This window comes from Hetaerina americana, unplaced genomic scaffold (assembly GCF_022747635.1).
Source record: "Hetaerina americana unplaced genomic scaffold, ioHetAmer1.1.p SCAF_18, whole genome shotgun sequence".
NCBI classification, from domain to species: Eukaryota; Metazoa; Arthropoda; class Insecta; order Odonata; family Calopterygidae; genus Hetaerina; species Hetaerina americana.
The window spans coordinates 3,503,440-3,523,466 of NW_027286741.1; the positions used below are offsets into that span (position 1 = coordinate 3,503,440).

Genomic DNA, 20,027 nt, shown 5'->3' on the forward strand with positions numbered 1-20,027 from the left:
AATAAATAATTTTTGAAAAAACACAAAAGCCGTGATACTTTTCGAACAGATCTCGTATATGTTCTTTTTTTAAAATTTTCATCGCGTTGAAATGTACCTGTATGTTGCACTTTTCTTTCTGTTTGAAAACTCCTATACCTACATAATATGCATGGTCATTGGACAATAAAAATATTATTATTATCATCACCGTATAGGTTGAAGTGGTTGACTGTTGACCCAATTAAGTGGGCTGATTATTCATTAACTTTAAACCAAAGGAATCCAGTGAATATCTCAGGTCATTGGAAAATGAAAGAGGACATACAAGCAGAGGGATATCAATACACTTTTTTGTTTAAGATCAATGCTGATAGTTATTATACAGCTCTTGGATTTCTTTTCAATGAAATACCTCGTGGAAAGGTATGACAATAGTTTAAAACCATTGAGAGCATGTTTATGAATTTCATTCTCAGTCGGCCAATGTTCACTGAGAAGGAGAATGCCTGTGTTTAATCATGAGCAAGAACCTCCAGGTAATTGTATTTAGTATGCTAAGATTGGATGCGTCAATGCAAAATCTTAAATAAATGGACATTACTTTCTGTGCCTTGTCACATCAATTAGAACATGTGTCGGAGGAGTCACTTTTTCTTTCACAGTTACAATTGTCACCTGGGGTATTATCACAAACTTCACTTGTGATTTTATTGCAGTATTCACTTGTGATATTATCGCAGTTTTCTCTCTTAATATCATCACTATTTTTATTCGCATTATTATCACTCGTTGATTTATGCCTTGATGTGGTGTAGTTTACTTCCATATGGTTAAATATTCTCAATGATGTTGAAAGGTTGCTCCTCATATGTATAAATGAAAAGCATGTGCAATGCAACACTATTAACGAGAGCATCAGTTATGAGAAGCCGAGAGTGATTTTTTCTGAACCCATTAAGAAGATGCCAGGATCATCAACAGCCAAAAAAGAAGTATTCAAGGGAAGCCATGGGTGATTTGAGAAGTTAATGAGAAGAACTGTCATCAACATCGTTGTGAGGCATGGTGAAGCAGCAAGCCCTGAGTCAAAGGCAGCAGAGAACTTCATCAGTGACTTCACAAAACCTGTAGATTCAGAGGGTTACCTTTCACAACATGTTTTGACGAGGTGGCTTTCTTCGAGAAGATGATGCTGAAGTATACCTATATTTTTTGTGCACATAACAATAGAAGAGACTGCATTTCCCTGCCACAAGGATATGAAAGACCTTCTCACACTGCTATTTTGCGGACGTTCGAGCAGTAATTAGAAAACCAAACCCCAGCTTGTTTACCATTCAGAAACTCCCCAAACCTTCAAGAAGTGTTTAATACCAAACAGAAGGCTAAATATGATGTGTAGGTCATGGTAAACATTTACATTGTATCATGTACACGAGGCATTGACCTAAAGAGGCAGTGGCAATTCACGCCAGAAATAAATTTATTTAATGATCATTCTGAGTCAAATTTTTACCAAATTATGAAGTGTCAGCAAAAGCAAACATCTCTAGACACCTTTCTGGTAAGAAGGAATTAGGTACGTATTATAAAGTATCAGCGATTTATTTCGATTCTTTTTTACTTTTACAAATCGAGTTCACATTCCTGGTTAATTCATTCCAAGATAGAAGAAAAGGTGAATGCAATCCATGATTCCAAACAATATATACATAATATTCTTTGAATAAACCTTGTGCATAATTTTTTTGCCATGGAATGCATCATAGTAGATCATATTAACTTATTTGCAAAAAGTTGTTTCACTAAACGATTGTTTTGATTTATGAGAAAGATCGCAGAACATATTATGCTCGTATTATGAGGTTCCTCTGTATCAAGTTGTGGAAACTCTGTTAGCTCAGTGCTTTCAATAGCACCACTTGCTACTTAAGAAGTAAATCTATTAATTCATAAGTACATCATTATTTTCTTGGTGTTTGAGTTTTTTTCTGTGGAAAAATGCATAATAATTATTGATCATAATACTTTCTTGGTGACTTCTCTGCCTTCATAGTTGTTAGATGGCCATGTGTGACTCAGGGTTGGGAATCTTTAAATTTTTCTGCCAACAAATTTCATGAGTGGATGCTGAAAATGCCATGAGGAAACACTCAGCTCTGGTTTTGATCCAACAAAACCGAAACTGAGGGTTTCTCATAGAAACAGCTCTTCTTATTCCCAAGTTGAGCATTTAAATGAGCGCTCTATGGGGAGGGAGGTATGAGGAAGCGACATTGCCCTGAAGACAATGGGCGAATCATTTATCGTTGATGGAGAAGGAGGGCATACCTGGTTGGAAACCTCTGGAGTTGTTAGCTATGCCAAATGTCAGGAAAGCCACAGAAATGCCATAATGGCTGCAGTAGATGTAGCCTTCCCTGTGCATCTTCATCACCAGTAGTGAAGGTCTTATTGTGCTACAGGACGCCTGCTTTTCTGAATCCCCAACTCCCCATTTCCCTTCCATGGACATCATCCTCAATTTGACTCATTTTGTGCCAGCAAGAAATGTTTGTCCATGAGCCTGTGTATGTGTCGTAATGCATAGAACTGCAAGTGCATGCCGCGTATTTACTTGTGCTAATTCTCTTTTTTGCTTCCTCAGGCTTGAGTATGCTGAACACAGCATGCGTACAAGGAGCAGCCTTGGTCACCTGGGGGCATTCGGATGGCATTGTGCGTATCAAACTGCGCAAGGAGCAGCCTCCATGGCCTGTGATGCGGTCATCAAATCTTGACCCGGTCAGAACTTTTCCTCCCTCCCTCTCTCATCCAAACATCCATAGAATCAAATGGACGTACTTCTGAATAAGAATTCACACTTTTGTTTGTTGAAAATTGAGATTTTCATCATTGTGTTTTGTCAAGGAAAATATCCATTTCATTTCAATTTTGTCTCCCTTTTTTTTGTATCTTGCCATGCATGTGCATGCCATTGGTTGGCCATGCCAAAGCTGAAGTTTATTCTAATAGATGTACAAACGTTTCAAAAAAAGTGGAATCTTACTTTACCTGCACAATTTGTTCCAGAATCTTACTTGTAATGCTTAACACTGATTAAGCTAAATAAATTTCTCCCTATAAATTTATGTGAAATACGATAGTGTGATCATTGCCAAAAAATAAATAATGTATAAGGTTCATTCCAAGAATATTATAAATTCATTGTTAACGATTGCGGATCATGTTCATCTTATCTTCTATCAAAGAACGAACCAATCAGGAATGCAAATTCAATTTGTAGAAAACAAATCAAATTCACCTTGCTCTTTTGGACTTAACGCAACGTCTGTGGACTTTGTGGGCTCAAGGATTTTGTGAGTGGTAAACAAGCAGGTGTTTCATTTTCATATTGCTACTCGATCAAAACAAAACATCAGCGTGAGACTTGTCTTTTTTTGGCTTGTGGTTAAGAAATGTATTCTCCTCTGCTATTATATTGATTCACTGAGGTATCTTATTCCAGAAGAGACCCTCCTCTTTGCAATTAAAAGCCTGTTGTGCCAGGTAGCTCTCAGAATGCAAATCTTCTTGCAGTCACCAATGAAGTTCTCTGCTGACTTTGTGCTAGAGTGTGCTGCTTCACCATGCCTCAAATGCTGTGGCATCCAGTTCTTCTCATTAACTTCTCAAATCACCCACGGCTCCCCTCAAATACTTCTTTTTAGGCTGTTGATGATCCTGGCATCTTCTCAAATAGTTCGGCGAAAATCACTCTCGGCTTCTCACAACTGATACTCTCGTTAATAGTGTTGCATTGCACATGCTTTTCATTTATACATATGAGGAGCAACTTTTCAACATTTTTGAGAATACATAACCATTGCGTAGATATTCTTTACACTCCCTTTGAAACATCTACCTCCTTTATCTTTTTCTTGCTCATTGAGGATAGATTTTAATAATGGTGATTTTACTTTTCATTTGTGCAGTTATTTTTACTCTCTTTATGGCTGTCTTCTTATGGCATTTTCTTTGAGGACATTTTTTAAACCATGCACAAAATATTATTAAACTTTTCAAAAAAAAGTCACCAATAATTTGCCAGGAAACAAGTATGGAAAAGGGTGTGATCATTAGCGACCTTGGGATGCTAGAAAATATCAGCCTTAGATGGTTTTTTATTCACGCATGGCTGCGAAATAGGTCGGACTCATTTTTTAGGAGGGTGTCTTCTTGCTCCAAATAAAAATCTGTTGTGGTAGGTAATCCCACAAGCCTTAAATTCATCGATGAAGTTCTCTGCCATGTTTTTGCAAGATTTTGCTGCTTCATCATGCCTCACAATACCGTGGAATCTGGTTCTTCTCTCAAACTTATCAAATCACCCTCAAGTACTTTTTTCTTCAGCCGATTTCAATGCCATCTTAATGAGGTCAAGGAACATCTCATAAATGATATTATTGTGAATACCGGCACCTAATGACTGCTTTTTGTTTATCCATATGAAAAGCAACCTTTCAGCTTTGTTGAGTATATGTGACTGTTGCGTAGATATGTACGTACTCTTTTTACTCTATTTGAAGCATCTATTTCCTACAATTTGTCTGTGTTCTTGAAGAAACGTCCACTCCTTAATGTCGGCTCATATTGTAAGTGCACGCTCGATTAACCACACTCACACCTCGTTCTTGTTTTTCAATTATTTAATTTTTCATTTCCGCTTTTATTTTTATACTCTTATTGATGACTTCTGGTGGATTTTTTGTTGAGGACATTGTAAAAACTTTGCACCAACTATTTTTAACTTTTATGCAAAAAATCACAATTGATATGTCTGAACAGGAGTTTGGAAAATGTTTGATCACTACCAGCACTAAGATGCTAGCGGAACAAGTGATGAACACAAACTTAAGCAGGGGGTATGAATCAATCCAGTAACTCCCTCCCCTCTTGTCCTTACTTGATATGCAAAAAGTCACTCACTCATCGAGGAAGTCAATTTTAAACAATATTTTTTGCTTTTTTTTTGCAAATTATTGACTATACAAAGTGCTCATTAAATGAGGTTCTACTGTAAATTAACTGAAATATTTACTTCAAATATAAGTACAAGAAGAGAAATGTGCATCGTTTATTTTTTATTCTAATTAGAAGTTACATAGCTAGGGTTAAAAAAAATTATTTGAATAAATTCAATTTTTCAGAAATTAATTTAAAATAATTTCTTGGCACAACTAACGAAGGTTTTTTTATGGCCTTTCAATGTATGAACTTAATTATGAATGATGTTCGCTAGTCTTCTTCAGCTGAATATGGTCCCAGATGGTAATAGCTATTCCCATGCCATAAACATCCCAATAAGGTATTTTTATTTTGAGACTCAATTATAACTTGAAAATAGGGTTTCATCTGGCTAGAGAAATATCTTTGACTTGAAAAAAGATGCAAAAATGTTATATGTAAGAAAATTTTGAATTTTACAGTGGCTTTTTAATGAAAAACTTGTTTGTTTCAAGTTTTACCTCCTTGATTGATGCATCTCGAGGGGATTTGTTCTCTTTGCCACAAATAACCGAGTAAAAGTCAGCATTGAAAGACTCTCCATTCTCGGGATGTCACCGCGTAGGTTGTTTTTCTGACAACAGTTTCGCCCGTGTTTCAATGAGCGTCTTCAGGTCGAAGACGCTCGTTGAAACACGGGCGAAACTGTTGTCAGAGAAACAACCTACGCGGTGACATCCCGAGAATGGAGAGTCTTTCATCTGAACGCCGCGAAAATCTACGATCCCATAAAAGTCAGCATTATCACCTTGCTGTTACCTCTATTTGATGTGTTCTCTCTCTTTCTGTCCACTGACTGCAAATGCAGATCTGGATCTGTGGGAGTGTGCCTGACTGTTGCCAACTGTGGGTGGGCCACTCATCGGGGAAGCTGGTGGTGTACAAGTACAATTTCTGTCCACTCAAAGGTCAACTGGACTTTGTGAAGCCTCCCGTGACTCTCCAGGGTCACTCAGCTGGCATTCTCTCCCTTTGCATCAACCGCAACTTTAGCATAGTTGTCACAGCCTCACAAGATGGCACGGCTATAATCTGGGATCTGAACAAGTATGTTGATGCCAAATTCTTTGCATGTCTTCGCGCATTACATTTTAGTGATGAATATTGAGATTCCAGGTGCTCCGTCTATGAACAAGTGACTCAACATGGGAAAAATTGTTTTGTAAAAATATGGTTATAATATTTGGCTGTGAATAGCCTATTCTTTTTATGATTTAGTTGCAATGAAAAGGTATGCAAGAAAAATAATTTGATATCCCACCAAATCAGCAACGTTGAATATGAATGATGAAATCCTAAATGTTATTATCAGTGAAGCTTATCATAATGTCCCAAAAGCATATATTTTGAAAAAAAAAACCTCCCTCCAGAGACCAATATTGCCATGGCCACCATTGATGCCACATCCCTACATATCCCCATTCCCCACTCAGAAGGCCTCTCGTTCCTCCAATACTACCTCTCCCAATGTCCTAAGCCACAAATACCCAGCATTGAATTGCTTCTAAGCCTTTCTGATTTCATCCTCGCCCATAATTCCTTCTCCTTTGACAGTAAATTCTACTTCCTGATCAAGGGTTGTGCCATGAGTAGCAGGCACAGCCATTCCTGTGCAAACCTCCTTTCTTGGTCTCACAGAAAATGGATCCCTTTCAAAACAACCGCTGAAATCCCTATTGTGGCTCAGATATATCGATAATATTTTCCCTATCTGGCCACATGGCACTAAATCCCTGAAAACCTTCATTTCTGACCTCAATGCTTCATCTTCTGTTTTCTTCACCTCTACCATTTCTTCCTTCCAAATTGCCTTCCTAGATGTTCACATATCATTAATAGACAAAACATTCCCCGCTTTTATGTTTATAAAACCGACCAACAAACAGCAATACTTACACTACAACAGTTGCCACCCATATTTCACCAAATGCTCCTTTCCGTATTCCCTTCCATATAAAGTCACCAAATCTGCAATCAACCTGACTCACTTCATAAATTTCTCTCAAACCTATACAATTCCTCCAATGAGGATATCCTAATCCCCTCCCAAACGAAAGAATCCAAAATCATATATACCTTCCTCCACCACAGTGGCCCACCCTATTTCAATTTGTACCACCTACTTACCTGGCACAGTATCTTAGATCCACCCTTAATACCATGTCCTCAAGAACCACACTCCACCACCAACCTTTTTCTTAAATTTCTCTCCATTACTTTCGAAAGCCCCACTAACTCGTCAGGTCTCCTCAAATCCACCAATGCACCCATTAAATCTGTGCTCATCCCAAAGCCACCCCCATGCCCTGCAGTAGCTACCTAGATGCAAAACAAGTCCCATTTTCAAAACCTAAATCCCATCCCTCTTCCACCTGCTTTTTAACTCTCTCCCACCAATTCCCTACTCCTTGTGCACCTCCAGCAATGTAGTTTACCGTCTCAAGTGCCAACTATTCGCTGCCTTCTATGTTTATTGGACAGACTGCAACACCCATAAAATTAGGATCAATAACTTTAGTGCCTTATGCAAGAATTCTTTCCTGTTTGGGATGATCCAAATCCCAAAGCATGCGTCCGAGCGTAACACTCCCTTTGATAAATGCTGGAGTGTCTCCAATTAGCATCCCTCCGACCCTCCACTCAAACTCAAGGCAGTGGAACATGCATACATCTGGCTCCTTTATTCCTGGAATGAGCCAGGTATCAATATCAGACATTAATTCCACACCCTTCATTTATTTTCATTCTCCCTTCACTCCCAAAACCCCTCATATCAATCCCACTCTTCCAAACCTTCCCCTCCCAACTCTTCCCCTCCCAAACCTTTCCCTTCCTTCCCTCCATCCAATGTCATCCTCGTCCTCCTGTCCTTTTCTCTTGAAAACTTCTCCTCAGTTCCTTCTTTCCCTAGAGAAAGGAGCTCTTGCTGCTGAAAATTTCGGAATACTTTTGAATGTCCATTTTTATGTTTTTCTATATTTTTGTTAGCTAATGCCATCTCACTCCTTCTTTGGGTAAACAGCCAAATGGTTGATTGCATTTATAAATTTAAATTGTATGCAATTAAAGTGGGAGAAGAGTAATTCTATGAATTTATAAAGCTGCAAATTTTTCAGTCAATTGTGGTTTTGTTGTACTATTTCAGCCTCACGTATGTTCGTAGCATCTCTAGTCTCTCATCACCCATCACGTTGGTGAGCGTGAGCGAAACACTCGCTGACATAGCAACAGTGAGCGACTCAGCAAGCGGCTCAAACTGCATCCACCTCTACTCAGTTAATGCTCAGCCTCTGGGTCAAGTGGAGGTGGATGGGGAAGGTGTCCTGCGGGTGACATCAATATGTTTCTCAACTGCACCAGAGGGCATATCAGTGAATGCAGTTGTGGCCGGACTGTCCAATGGCACCATCAGGTATTGACTTTGCCTTCTTCTGTCGTGATCTACTGCCTGAATGCTTTTCATTCCTTGGTGTAGCCGTTTGGTTTGCTGAATTAGAGTTATAAGTCATTAATAAATATTTTGAAAAATTATGCTGCTCTTAGAGTACAAATCAGATTTTTTGTGAAAAGCAGATGGTGTGTAGTGTGCCAAGTTCCAGTAGATTTTGTTTTTCTATGTTTTAAAAAAAGCTTTCAACATAGTACATCACGCAAAACTACTCACAATGCTAGAAGCCTATGGCACATGTTAAAATATCCAGGGTTGGAATAAAGACTTCCTGATTAGTGTTTTGAGAAGATAGTATGAGCTCTAATGCAGTAAACTCACTTTTGGTTTTCCCAAGGGAAGTGTTATCATTTGATTCAAATGATGAATTTTTGAAGAAAGGGCAATTCCCTCCCAAATGCCTACTGAATTGGGAACACCGAAATGCAATGTGTGGACTCGGTTAAATGCGAGGGCGTATTGAAAAGTAAGGTCTCCTATTTTTTTTTCATGGAAAATCAAATTTATTCTCAACTTTGCTTACATTGTCAGAAAGGTTAAGCATTTAGCTATTTTTTCACGTAGTCGCCTTGATGATCAATCACTTTTTGCATCCTTGTTATCAGCTTTTTAATACCGGCGTCGTACCGTTCCCCCTCCGCATCCAACAGACTTACATGGTGCTAACCATCATGCTGGTGGATTCTCTTCCCTGTGGAGGGAATAAATCTGTGAACTATTCCATGGTTAGTATTTCAAAGTAGGCTCAAAATATAAATAGCAACTCTCATATTTTTTAGCACCTAAATGTAATTTTATTTTCATTGAATGTATTTGATGATGGGTTAAATGGAAGAAGAAGGGACCGCCACAGTCTCAATCTTGCCCAAATAAAGCCGAATTATTATTAATTACTATTTTTATTGAAGTAGTGATTACTGGAGCAATGAAATTTTAGTGTTATATCTCGCACAGAGTGTTTCCAGTGGGAGGGACAGCACAATGTTCTCCTTTGTTGATTGACCGTTGCCTATAGCTTATTCACTTCCTCTCCTCCTCAGGCTTTGGAGCACCTGGGACCTGAATCTAATTCGTGAAATAGTGTGTGATATGCTGACAAAACCAATAATAAGGTGAGCTTCTGTCCTTCATATCAAGTGTCCCACATTTAATGTATATGTTTTACATTAACTTTTAACATTTTGATACTTCAGTTCTTCTGAATATTGAATGTTAAATGTCAGGACTGACCATGGAAACTGTGTACCCTTGTGTAATTGATTACTCTCTTAAGTAAATTGTGGACCCTCTTTATTTTTATTTTTGGACAAGCCTTAAAATTGGTGTAAAAAAATTTGATAATTTTCATGTACATATTATATTATAGAATAATACACAATTTATCACACTTGTAAGTATCTTATGAGGGTAAGATTTAAAAAAATTTAATTAACTGAAATACCTCATCATTTTTTATCGAAAAATTTGTAAAAATCATTTCACATCATGGAGTTAAAGTATTTAATTTCCTTAAGGTGGGGAAAGGTTTGCAAGGGGAAGAGTTGGGAGGGGGAATTAATAGAGGTGTGGGAATCATATGGAAGGTGTTGGGAGTGGAGGGGGGATGAAAATATATGAACATTAATTTTAGTAATTTTAAACGGAGCATTTTAAAAAAGAGTTATCGAAAGCCCCGAACAAAACTCCAGAGATGGTAAACATGATGAGGATTAAAAAACCATGGAGTGCATGCGAGATGAATGGAAAGATTGACGATGGAAGGAAGTGGAAGAATGCCAACATGAGTTAGGAGAAGAAAGAGTTGGATCATAATTTGAGATGGGTAACAAATGGAGCAATAAAGAAGTGTAGTTGCAGATACAGTGCAAGGATATGGAACGTTGGCAGAGGAATTGCATATTTGGTGCACCATACAGGAAGGTTAAAGCACACTCAGGATACGAGGGTCGTCCCAGAAGTAAACGACCCAACAAAGAAAACGCCAAAATTTGGGGAAAAAATATGTATTTATTTTTCTATGTAATCTTCTTTCAGCTATACACACTTTTCCCAGTGATGTTCAATAAGTTCGATACCCTTTTAATAATAAGAACTGTCTTGCTCCTCAAAATAGCCATTAACTGCCGACATCACTTCTTCACGGTTGGAAAATCTCTGACCACCGAGCCATTTTTTCAAGTTTGCGAACAGAAAATAATCCAAGGGTGCTACATCTGGCGAATAGGGTGCATGAGGTAGCATTTCAAACTTAAATTAATGAATTTTGGCCATTGCAGTAACGTATTCATGAGCTGTTGCATTGTCCTGATGAAACAACACTTCCTTCTTAGCCAAATGCGGCTGCTTTTGCTTGATTATTTCGCTCTAACGTTGCAATAAGTCCGCATAATACTCGCCGTTGATAGTTTTTCTTTTTCAAGATAGTTTATGAAAATTATCGCACGTGCATCCCAAAAAACTGACGCCATGACCTTGCCTGCAGATGAAACGGTCTTCGCCTTCTTTGGAGGTGGTTCTCCCTTTTGAATCCATTGTTTAGATTGCTCTTTTGTCTCGGGTGTGAAGTAATGGACCCATATTTCATCCATGGTTATGAAATGGTGCACAAATTCTGCTTTGATGCTGTGAAACACCTTGCTAAACACTCAATTGAAACATCTTCACGACACTGGTCTTGCTTGAGTATGAGCAAATGCGGCACCCATCTTGCACACAGCTTTCTCATGTCCAAATTTTCAGTTAATATGCATTGTACTGCACTTTTTGAAATGCCTACTATGTCTGCTAGCTTGCGCATTTTCAGTCGACGGTCATCCGGTATCAATTTTTGGATTTTTTTCACCACTTCTCGAGTCATCACCTCATTTGGTCGACCAATGCGATGCTCGTCTTGACAGCTCCTACAACCTCGTTTAAACTCTGCTACCTAATATTTTACTGTAGTAAACGAAGGAGCAGACTCACCCAGAGTAGAATCCAGTTCATCTTTCAAATTGGTTGGGCTGAAGCCTTTCAAATAAAAGTATTGTATCAGATAACAATGACCTATTTTCTTCATTTTCACAAATTCACTGAAAATGTTCACTATTGATGGCTGCTAAACAAATACTAAATGACGTGGCATCTTTAAACTTGAAAGATATGCTCACTAGATTGTTTACTTTCTAATGCTGTGATATTTTTCAAACAACTACTGCCATCTCTAGGTGAGGCCGGGTGCTTATGGGACCACCCTTGTATTTGAAGCATTCTTAACTCAAGTCAGTTGTGTGATGTGATGATCCTCATGAAGGCCAGAGTCAGCCATGATTGCCAAATTCTATTGCTGGTTGCCCGGACTTGTATCTTTCATTATTTCCTGAGATCAATAATTGAAGTATTCTCCCACTGTCTTTATCAGTAAAATTTTATTACATGATATTGACTGCCATCCGAAGACTACTTTACTTGTGCCGGATGCCTTTACAGCCACCTCACTGATTAAGAGGCTCTGTTTGTTTTTTTTTTTAAATTTAGCTTTACCTTTTGACCTATGTGGCATAGGTGACTGCACTGGAAGCATTTATCCTTGCTCCTGAATGCATAGGGCTATCACAAGCCCTTCCAACAAATCAATGTTCTCGTCAACAGGGAGTGGCTAGAATAATGTAGCTTTCAAAAATGTTCATTTATTCATAAAGACGCACATTTTATTAAGCAAGCACTAGTGCCTACCACTGCGATAGTTTTACAAATGCTTCCACAATGCCTAATTTTCGCAAAAAAGCATCATCGTCATCAGTATTTCAATCCTAGGATTGGTTTACTGCAGTCCTCCATTCTACTTTATTCAATTTGAATTCCCTCAATCCCTGGTACCATTTCTGTTTTATATCCTTCTTAATTTGTCCTATGTGCATGTCTCTTGGTCTTCCTTGTGGAATCTACCCTTCTATTTTATTCCTAATCAATCCATTGTGCCTCAATGTGTATCCAATCCATCTACGAGGTATGTTTAAAAAGTATCATGACTTTTGTGTTTTTTCAAAAATAATTTATTTATTCATGGATATCTATTTTGTCCCCTTCAAAGTAATCCCCATTACATATTATACACTCTTCGTCGTTCACAACTTCTCAGCGCCCTGAGAACATTTTGTACCACCAATAAACATTGCTTCGTTCCAAGGTAGCTTCTCCATATGCCAATTGTCAACATTTGGAACGCATCCACGCACTTAATTTCGTTTTTCACACAAAATTTGATGCAGATTCTTTGATCCAATTTTTGGAACAGGTAAAAATCGAGGACAAGCCAAAACATGTCCCAGCAAAACAGCTGTCAACAATTAATGGAACATTCAAAATGGCACAACTTTTCGGTATAAAGGAGAGACATAAGTACCATACATAACGCCACAAAAAAATCAAAAATCAATTGTATGTAAGCAGCAAAAATTCAAAATTTGCATTACTTTTTGAACAGACCTCATATATCTTCTTTGCCGTAGAGTTCTCCATATGGTCCTATCCTCTTCTGCTCTTCTACAAATACTTCCTCGTTCCTCACTTTGTCTGTCCATTCAATCTTCAAGCATTCTCCTCCAGCACCATGATTCAATGGCCTCTGTTCTTTGCTGGTCCACTTTTCCAATGTTCCAAGTGTCGGAGCCATAGAGCTTCATGCTCCACATGAAAGTCTTAATGAATTGCTTCCTTGTTTCCAGCCTTAGGCTCTTTGAACACAGTAATTGTCTCTTCTTAATGAATGCGTTCTTAGCTTGGGCTATCCTTATCTTGATGTCAGTCGAACTTCCTTCTCATGTTATGCTGCTGCCCAGGATTCCACTTGCTCTGGTTTCACACCTTGAATGGTGATATCTGCATTCAGCTTCCACCAACAAGGATTATAGTTTTCTTCTTGTTGATGTTCATATTATATTCTCCCAGTGCTTGGTCCATAGCACTTAAGAGTTGCTTGCAGGTCCGCTCGTGTTTCCGCCACTATTGCGATGTCATCTGCAAAGCAGAGCATGTTGATTTCTCCTCCATTCACCTTGGCTCCTTTGATTCCCAATTCTTGTGTTTCTTTTATTGCCTCTTCCAGGCATACGTTGAATATTACTGGCGAGAGGTTGCATCCTGGTCTTACTCCTTTGTTTATTTAAGCTTCTATTTTTCTTCCATTTTTTGTTTGAATTGTTGTAACCTGATTATTTTAAAGGTTATAGTCTAATCGAAGCACTTTCAGTATCCTGAACATCTTGTTCTAATCAGTGTTGTCAAAGGTCTTCTCTGAGTCCACAAATACCGCATATAATGGCTTATTCACGTGTCTCATTTTTTCGGCCAGAACTCTCAAGCTGAGAATTGCATCTCTTGCACCTCAGTGTTTGCTGAATTTGAATTGGTTTCTTAGAGGTTTCCTTCTATACTCTCTTCTATTCTTTGGCTAATTATCCCGGTAAGGATTTTTGATGCTTGAGTCAGAAGGCACAATGTTATGTGTTCTCCGTATTTATCTGTTTTTGGTTTCCTCGGTATTGCAATCATTATACTTTTCTCAAAGTCTTCCAGTATCATTCTGAGGGTCGTATCTATCTTTGATCATTCCATAGAGAGCATCCTTTGCTTTGACCCTGAGTACCTTGATTATTTATCCTTTTATTTTGTCAACTCCTGGTGCCTTGTTGTTTATCAGCTCTGCCACAGCTCTTTTGAATTTACTTCTTAATATATGCAGACCCCGATCATCTTTACCTATCATGCCTTCATCTTTGATTAAGCCATCTTCTGGTGGTTTGGGAGCTTGATAGAGCACTTCAGTGCATTCTTTCCAACTATTCCCAATGTTGTCATAATTTATTAGTATTTTTCCATTAATGGCTCAAATTTTTGGCCATTTTGCAAAAAAGGATGCATTGATAATATATTAGTTGCCATAATTAGGGTGTTTATTTGGAAACAAGGAAGAATTCAATTAGGAAAGTACTACCCTGTCCAATAAATACGCGAACTGAGGCCATTAAAAACCTTATTTTGTCTGAATTTAGCCCACATCGATTTTGTCCCCCTTCAAAGTACACTCCATTCGCATGGCTATGCACTTACTCCATCTCCTTCTATTCCACCATTCAAAGCACCCTTTTGGATGTCCTCAAGGCAGTTAGGCTTTTTAGTTTTCTCGTCGTTTCTTACTCTAATGTGTCTTCCACTTCTTCCCAGTGATATGTCTCCTCAACATATTTTTGTATTTTGGGAATAGGAAAAAGGCGTTAGGGGCGATATCAGGCGATTAAGGAGGATGATCAAGGATCAAGGTGATTGAATTTTTTGCCAGAAACTGGCGAACAATCAATGCCGAATGAATGTTCAGGTGCATTGTGTCATGGTGAAGGATACATCCATTATGCTCGGCTAAAATAGTGTGCACTGTTGATTCTCCTGAATCCAGTCCATTGGCTATCATTCGGACAGTTTTACGACAATCGGTAAGAAGGACAAGGGACCGCACACGATCAACGTTGTCGTCAACACAGGTGGTTGAAGGTTGTCACGGCCTTGCATCATCACACATGGCATCTTGTCGGCCATCTTTAAAACGCTTAATCCACTTGAAAACAGATGTGTTCTTCAGAGGATTATCACCGTAAACAGCTGTCAACATTTCAGTTATTTCTTGATAACTTTTACCGCACTTACCCAAAAAACTTGATGTTGATTTATTGCTCCGTAACTTCGTCAATTTCCATTTTCAACAAACAGTGAAAACAAGGGCAACAGAAACTAACATAACTGGCACCATATGCCCAGCTCGACGACCCACCAAGCACAGATTGGGTCTCAGGTAACTAGCGCCGCTGGTGGGCCCCAGATTGCACCAGTTTGCGCATTTATTACATATTAACAGCAGTGGAAGTGGTCACACTGTATTGATGAGAAGATGGGAGAGATCAACGTCAGCCAACATGAGTCCACAAGCATATGGAACCTTAAAATATGGAGCACCCTCAACAAGTGCCATTGTGTGCCCCTGGAGGCCTCCTTAGGCTTCAAAATCCAATGATGGTGGTCTCATAGCGTATGACTAGGGATAGGCATTTTCTGTGGACACTGGTGTCTGCAAGAAAATGGGGCTGAACTATGGTCAGAAGACATTAGTGTCTGCAAGGAAGTGACTAGAACATTGTTGGGGGCAGGGGGTGATGAGAGGCATTGTAGTGATTACTGCCACATTTATGTAAAAAAATTTCCCCCCTTCTCTCTCCTCCTCTTTGCAGTATCACGTACTCTTATGACTCCCAGCACCTGTACGCGTCTTCAGTGGACGGCTGCGTTGTGATTTGGGAGGCGGCTGGCTCCAAGGGGGGGGGCGTCAGCAAGACCCCAAAGTTCCTCAACCTGACCTCGCTGTAGTCATAGGTCGTGGAGGAGCGGCGGGTGAGAGGGCAAGCACCACACTTGGGAGTGGGGAGCAACAATGACCGCTCTGTTGTTGCGGTTCGTGGTTGTTATTTTTGGAGGTGGACTCTCAACATGGATCGGTGCCAGGGTGGTTGGTTTGAAGCGCAAGCCTTCAGGGGTGTTGAGGCGACTGGTTTCCATGGTCACCGACATGGTTGTTGGGGCATGGCTGCTCCATTCATGCATCTTCCACCAAGAGGCGAGTGTGCGGCAGTACTTGGCTCCCCATCATCAACCCCTCTTCTGATCGCCATCACTTCCATCCGGTGAGCACTCTTGCAAGTGGTTATTCACATTTTGGTCAAGACGACGTCGCTGACCTTTTGATTGGGGCCAGGCCAGGCCCTCCCGGAAGGACAAAGCATGTGAAACGACCTCTGCATCTTCATCCTGCCCACATTGTGCATTCCAGAGCTGTTTGCAGTGATGCCAGAATTACTGAAAGCATGGTTTTTAGCTTTAAACATATGTATTTAGTCAAAGTAAAAATAATGTATTTGTGTGTGAAAGTTGTCTGCTGATTAAGCATTGAAAAAAGTTAGTGATATTTATTAATTAGAAGCTATATTTTTTTTATTTAATGGTTGCTTGTTTTGGTTTCAGACATTGTTGAACCAAATTTCTAGTCCTATTCTCTCGTAAAATCTGTGTGAAACTAATTTCATTGATATTAGTTTAATTAGAGTGGAAGACAATTTATTTTATAATCCACATCCACAGTAGCTTTGTGTGTGTGTGTACACACACACACACGTACATATATATATATATATATATATATATATATATATATATATATATATATATATATATATATATATATATATATATATATATATATGTGCGTGTATATATACACAAACACACACATGTATATTATTACTGTTGGTAATCTATGAGTTAAGTTATGTGTTGCATGGAGATATCCCACCAAATGATTCTCCTAAGAAAACACAATCCAACATGCTAATCTACCGCAAGACGCCCCCTCTTCATCTCTATATTCTTCCCTCCTCCCATCATTCCGTCCAACATCCTTATCGAGTTCGTGCCCCTTCCTCGTTTGCCTAACGTTCTCCCCTCTATTAAATTCTCCAATATCCCACTGCTGATCATTACGTCCTTCATCTATTATTCCTGTTTCCTCATGTATTCTCCCAACAATCCCCTTTCCTCCCCTTTCACCATACCTAGCACTTTCTTGATTGTTTTCCTTTTCATGCCCATTTCAACTTCTCCATCCTTCTCCACATGCACGTCCTCCAATCTACTTCCAGCATCCTGCTTCAGTGACCATTATTCAGCGATGTACAAAACCACAGTCCTTATCAAAGTTTTGATGAACATCTTCCTAATGTCCTTATCCAGCATCCCTGTCATCAATTGAATTGTCCTCCTTGTGGAAGCCTCTTTGCCTTTGCCTCCAATTCTTCTCCTTATCCTTCTACTTTGACCATTTTGGTCCAAAACACTTACAAGATACATTAACTGTTCCACCTTATCTAGTTTTTGTTGTCCTATTGTAACGTTTAACTTAGCTTATTTATTTGCTGGAAAATCCCATGTCCTTTGTTTTATTTGCATTGATTCTCATCTCATGTCTATCCCCCTAACCTTCCAATGCACTCAGCAATGCTTGCAACTCCTTGGCTGACTGACAAATCAAAGCTTGGTAATCAGCAAACCTAACTGATTTTACTAATTCCCTTTTGACTTTCATTCCCATCACCAGTTATTTCCTTAATGCCTCTTTAATGATATTCTACACATATACGAGGAACAGCAACGGTGATAATGGGCAACCCTGCTTTACACCTCTTCCTAACACTACCCAACCGAACTCCCCGTTCCCCACTCGCACCTGAGCAGTGTGTGACATGTACAGGTTGCAGATGAGCCTCCTTCCCCTCCAATCTATTCCTATTTTCTGCAATATACTCATTAGTTTTTCCCAATTCACGCCATCAAACACTTTTTCGAAATCTACGAAACAGGTAACTACTTCCTGGTTGAATTCTATATTCCTCTCGATTAGTGATCTCATTACTGCAGTGGCATCACACGTACCTCTCCCCTTCCTAAACCCAAACAGATCCTCTCCTAATTAATCATTTATATGTATTTATGTATATCACCCCCTATACATATATGTGTAGGAGGTTTGATGGCCATACACACAATATATATGTGTGTGTGTGAAGTATGTACTCTTTTTAATTCCCCTGCATCCATGCCACGTTCATCAGCATGAAAGAAGTGTTTGGGGTCATTGTCTTAAAATAGTGACAAAATAATTTTCAATTAATTAATTACCATGAGAATGGTTAGCTGGCATTAACCCCAGTATAGCTCGAATGCGAGTGTGTACAGTACTGTCATTTAATGGCGTGAAGAAAAGAAAGAGGAAAATATAATTCAAGCATTCCTGGGGTAATGTCAATTGATCGGGTTGATGTTAATTTGAAACTCTATTAAAGAGCTTAATTTAAAGTTAATTACATGAATGAATTTTTAAATTTCATTCTATATTACACATCTGAAGAAACTGAACATTTTGTTGGGAGAGTGGAAGTAAAATGGAAGTGTGATTTCCAATGGGCACATGGTCGGGTGCTCTTATCGTAAAGTTATTTCTCTGTGCAGTGAATGATGGGTAGACCGGACTGAAATGCCTAGACATGTTGTTTGGCAAGTACAAAATTCCTCTCTACCATTCCTCCCTCGACTCCTGTCACCAACAGGATGTGGAAGGTGTCATCCATTTTCAGAAATGGCACTGCCCTCTGTGACATTTATTCTTTCACTGCTTTCCCACCAGCATTTAGAATGCAAGGGACCTTTTGCTTTGTCCTAATCGGCTGAATCTCATGCAAGTGTTTTATTTGTTACTCATGAATTTTTAAAAAATTGATAATTAATCATGATATAAGGAATAGTTTTGTGCAACCTGTTATATATTCATTCTTTCGTTTGAGTAAGTGTTTCCACTTGTAATCGTCTATTAATATCATATTTTAAACTTTTGTATTGGGTTTATAAGGATTTTGTAAGGATTTATCTATCCTCATTTTATGTGTATATATATACATATTCATATATGCATATTTGTTACTTATGAGCTTAAAACAGTATTCCATGTTAATGATGTATTGAAAGCATCCATTTGCATTTTATGCAATGAAATATATTGCTGCTGTTATCTTTTTATGAAGAGTTTTTAAAAATAACAAACTCCAGTTTTTTAATGAATTTTTCAGTCTATTAATACATTTTACTATTTCTTTGAAGACTATTGTCTTGGGTTGGTTGATTTCCTAGCATTGTTTGGTGGTGCCCCATGACGACTTTTCAGGGCACTCCCCCGGGGGCTGCTTACACCCCTGGCAAAATTCCCTCAAGACATATGAGATCTGTCCAATAAATATGCGAACTGAGGCCATGAAACCTTTATTTTGCGAAATTAAGTCTGCATCGATTTTGTCCCCTTCAAAGCACTCTTCATTCGTAGGCCATGCACTTGTTCCAACTTCTTTTCCACTGTTTGAAGCACCCTTGGAAGTCCTCGACAATTAGGCTTTTTAGTTGTCTCGTCGTTTCTCGCTTTATTGTGTCCACATCTTCCCAGTAATGTCCCCTCATCACATTTTTTCATTTTGGGGGAATAGGAAAAACACGTTAGGAGCGATTAAGGAGGATGATCAAGGATTAAGGCGATTGAATGTTTTGCCGGAAACTGGTGAACAATCAATGCTGAATGAATGTGCAGGTGCCTTTAACCTCGTGGACAGTGGCGCCTCGCGCACGAATACGAATGCCTGAGACATGTGCATGTACGGTATTTCGTCACAACATCTAGTTCCTTTAAAAGCCCCAAAATTTCAGAGTTTAAGAGGACGCCTCGATAGCTTAAGTGGCTAAAGCACGCGACCGGATATTGAGGGATCTGGGTTCGAATCCCCGTCAAGGCGAATGATTTTTACACTCTGAAATTGTTGCATTGAAATGCCCATTAGCGGATGACTCAGTTAAAAGTTACTGTTGCGGCATCTCCCGCAGTTTCTTTGGAATTTGTCAGTGTGTGCACTGTTGGTTTTCCTAAATTCAGTCC

The 20,027-nt window shown here is 39.0% G+C and overlaps 1 protein-coding gene across 3 annotated transcripts in view; it reads left to right on the forward strand.

Moving 5' to 3' along the window:
• mv (lysosomal-trafficking regulator mauve) overlaps nt 1-16,637 on the forward strand; it is a 187,632-nt gene extending 170,995 nt beyond the window's left edge. For all 3 annotated transcript variants that reach the window (XM_071584371.1, XM_071584373.1, XM_071584372.1), the window contains exons 40-44: nt 2,630-2,766; nt 5,837-6,075; nt 8,174-8,440; nt 9,517-9,588; nt 15,736-16,637. In XM_071584371.1, the coding sequence (XP_071440472.1) occupies nt 2,630-2,766; nt 5,837-6,075; nt 8,174-8,440; nt 9,517-9,588; nt 15,736-15,871 (851 nt within the window). In that variant the 3' untranslated portion in view covers nt 15,872-16,637. The remainder of the gene's footprint in view (nt 1-2,629; nt 2,767-5,836; nt 6,076-8,173; nt 8,441-9,516; nt 9,589-15,735) is intronic.
• The last annotated feature ends 3,390 nt before the right edge of the window (nt 16,638-20,027 follow it).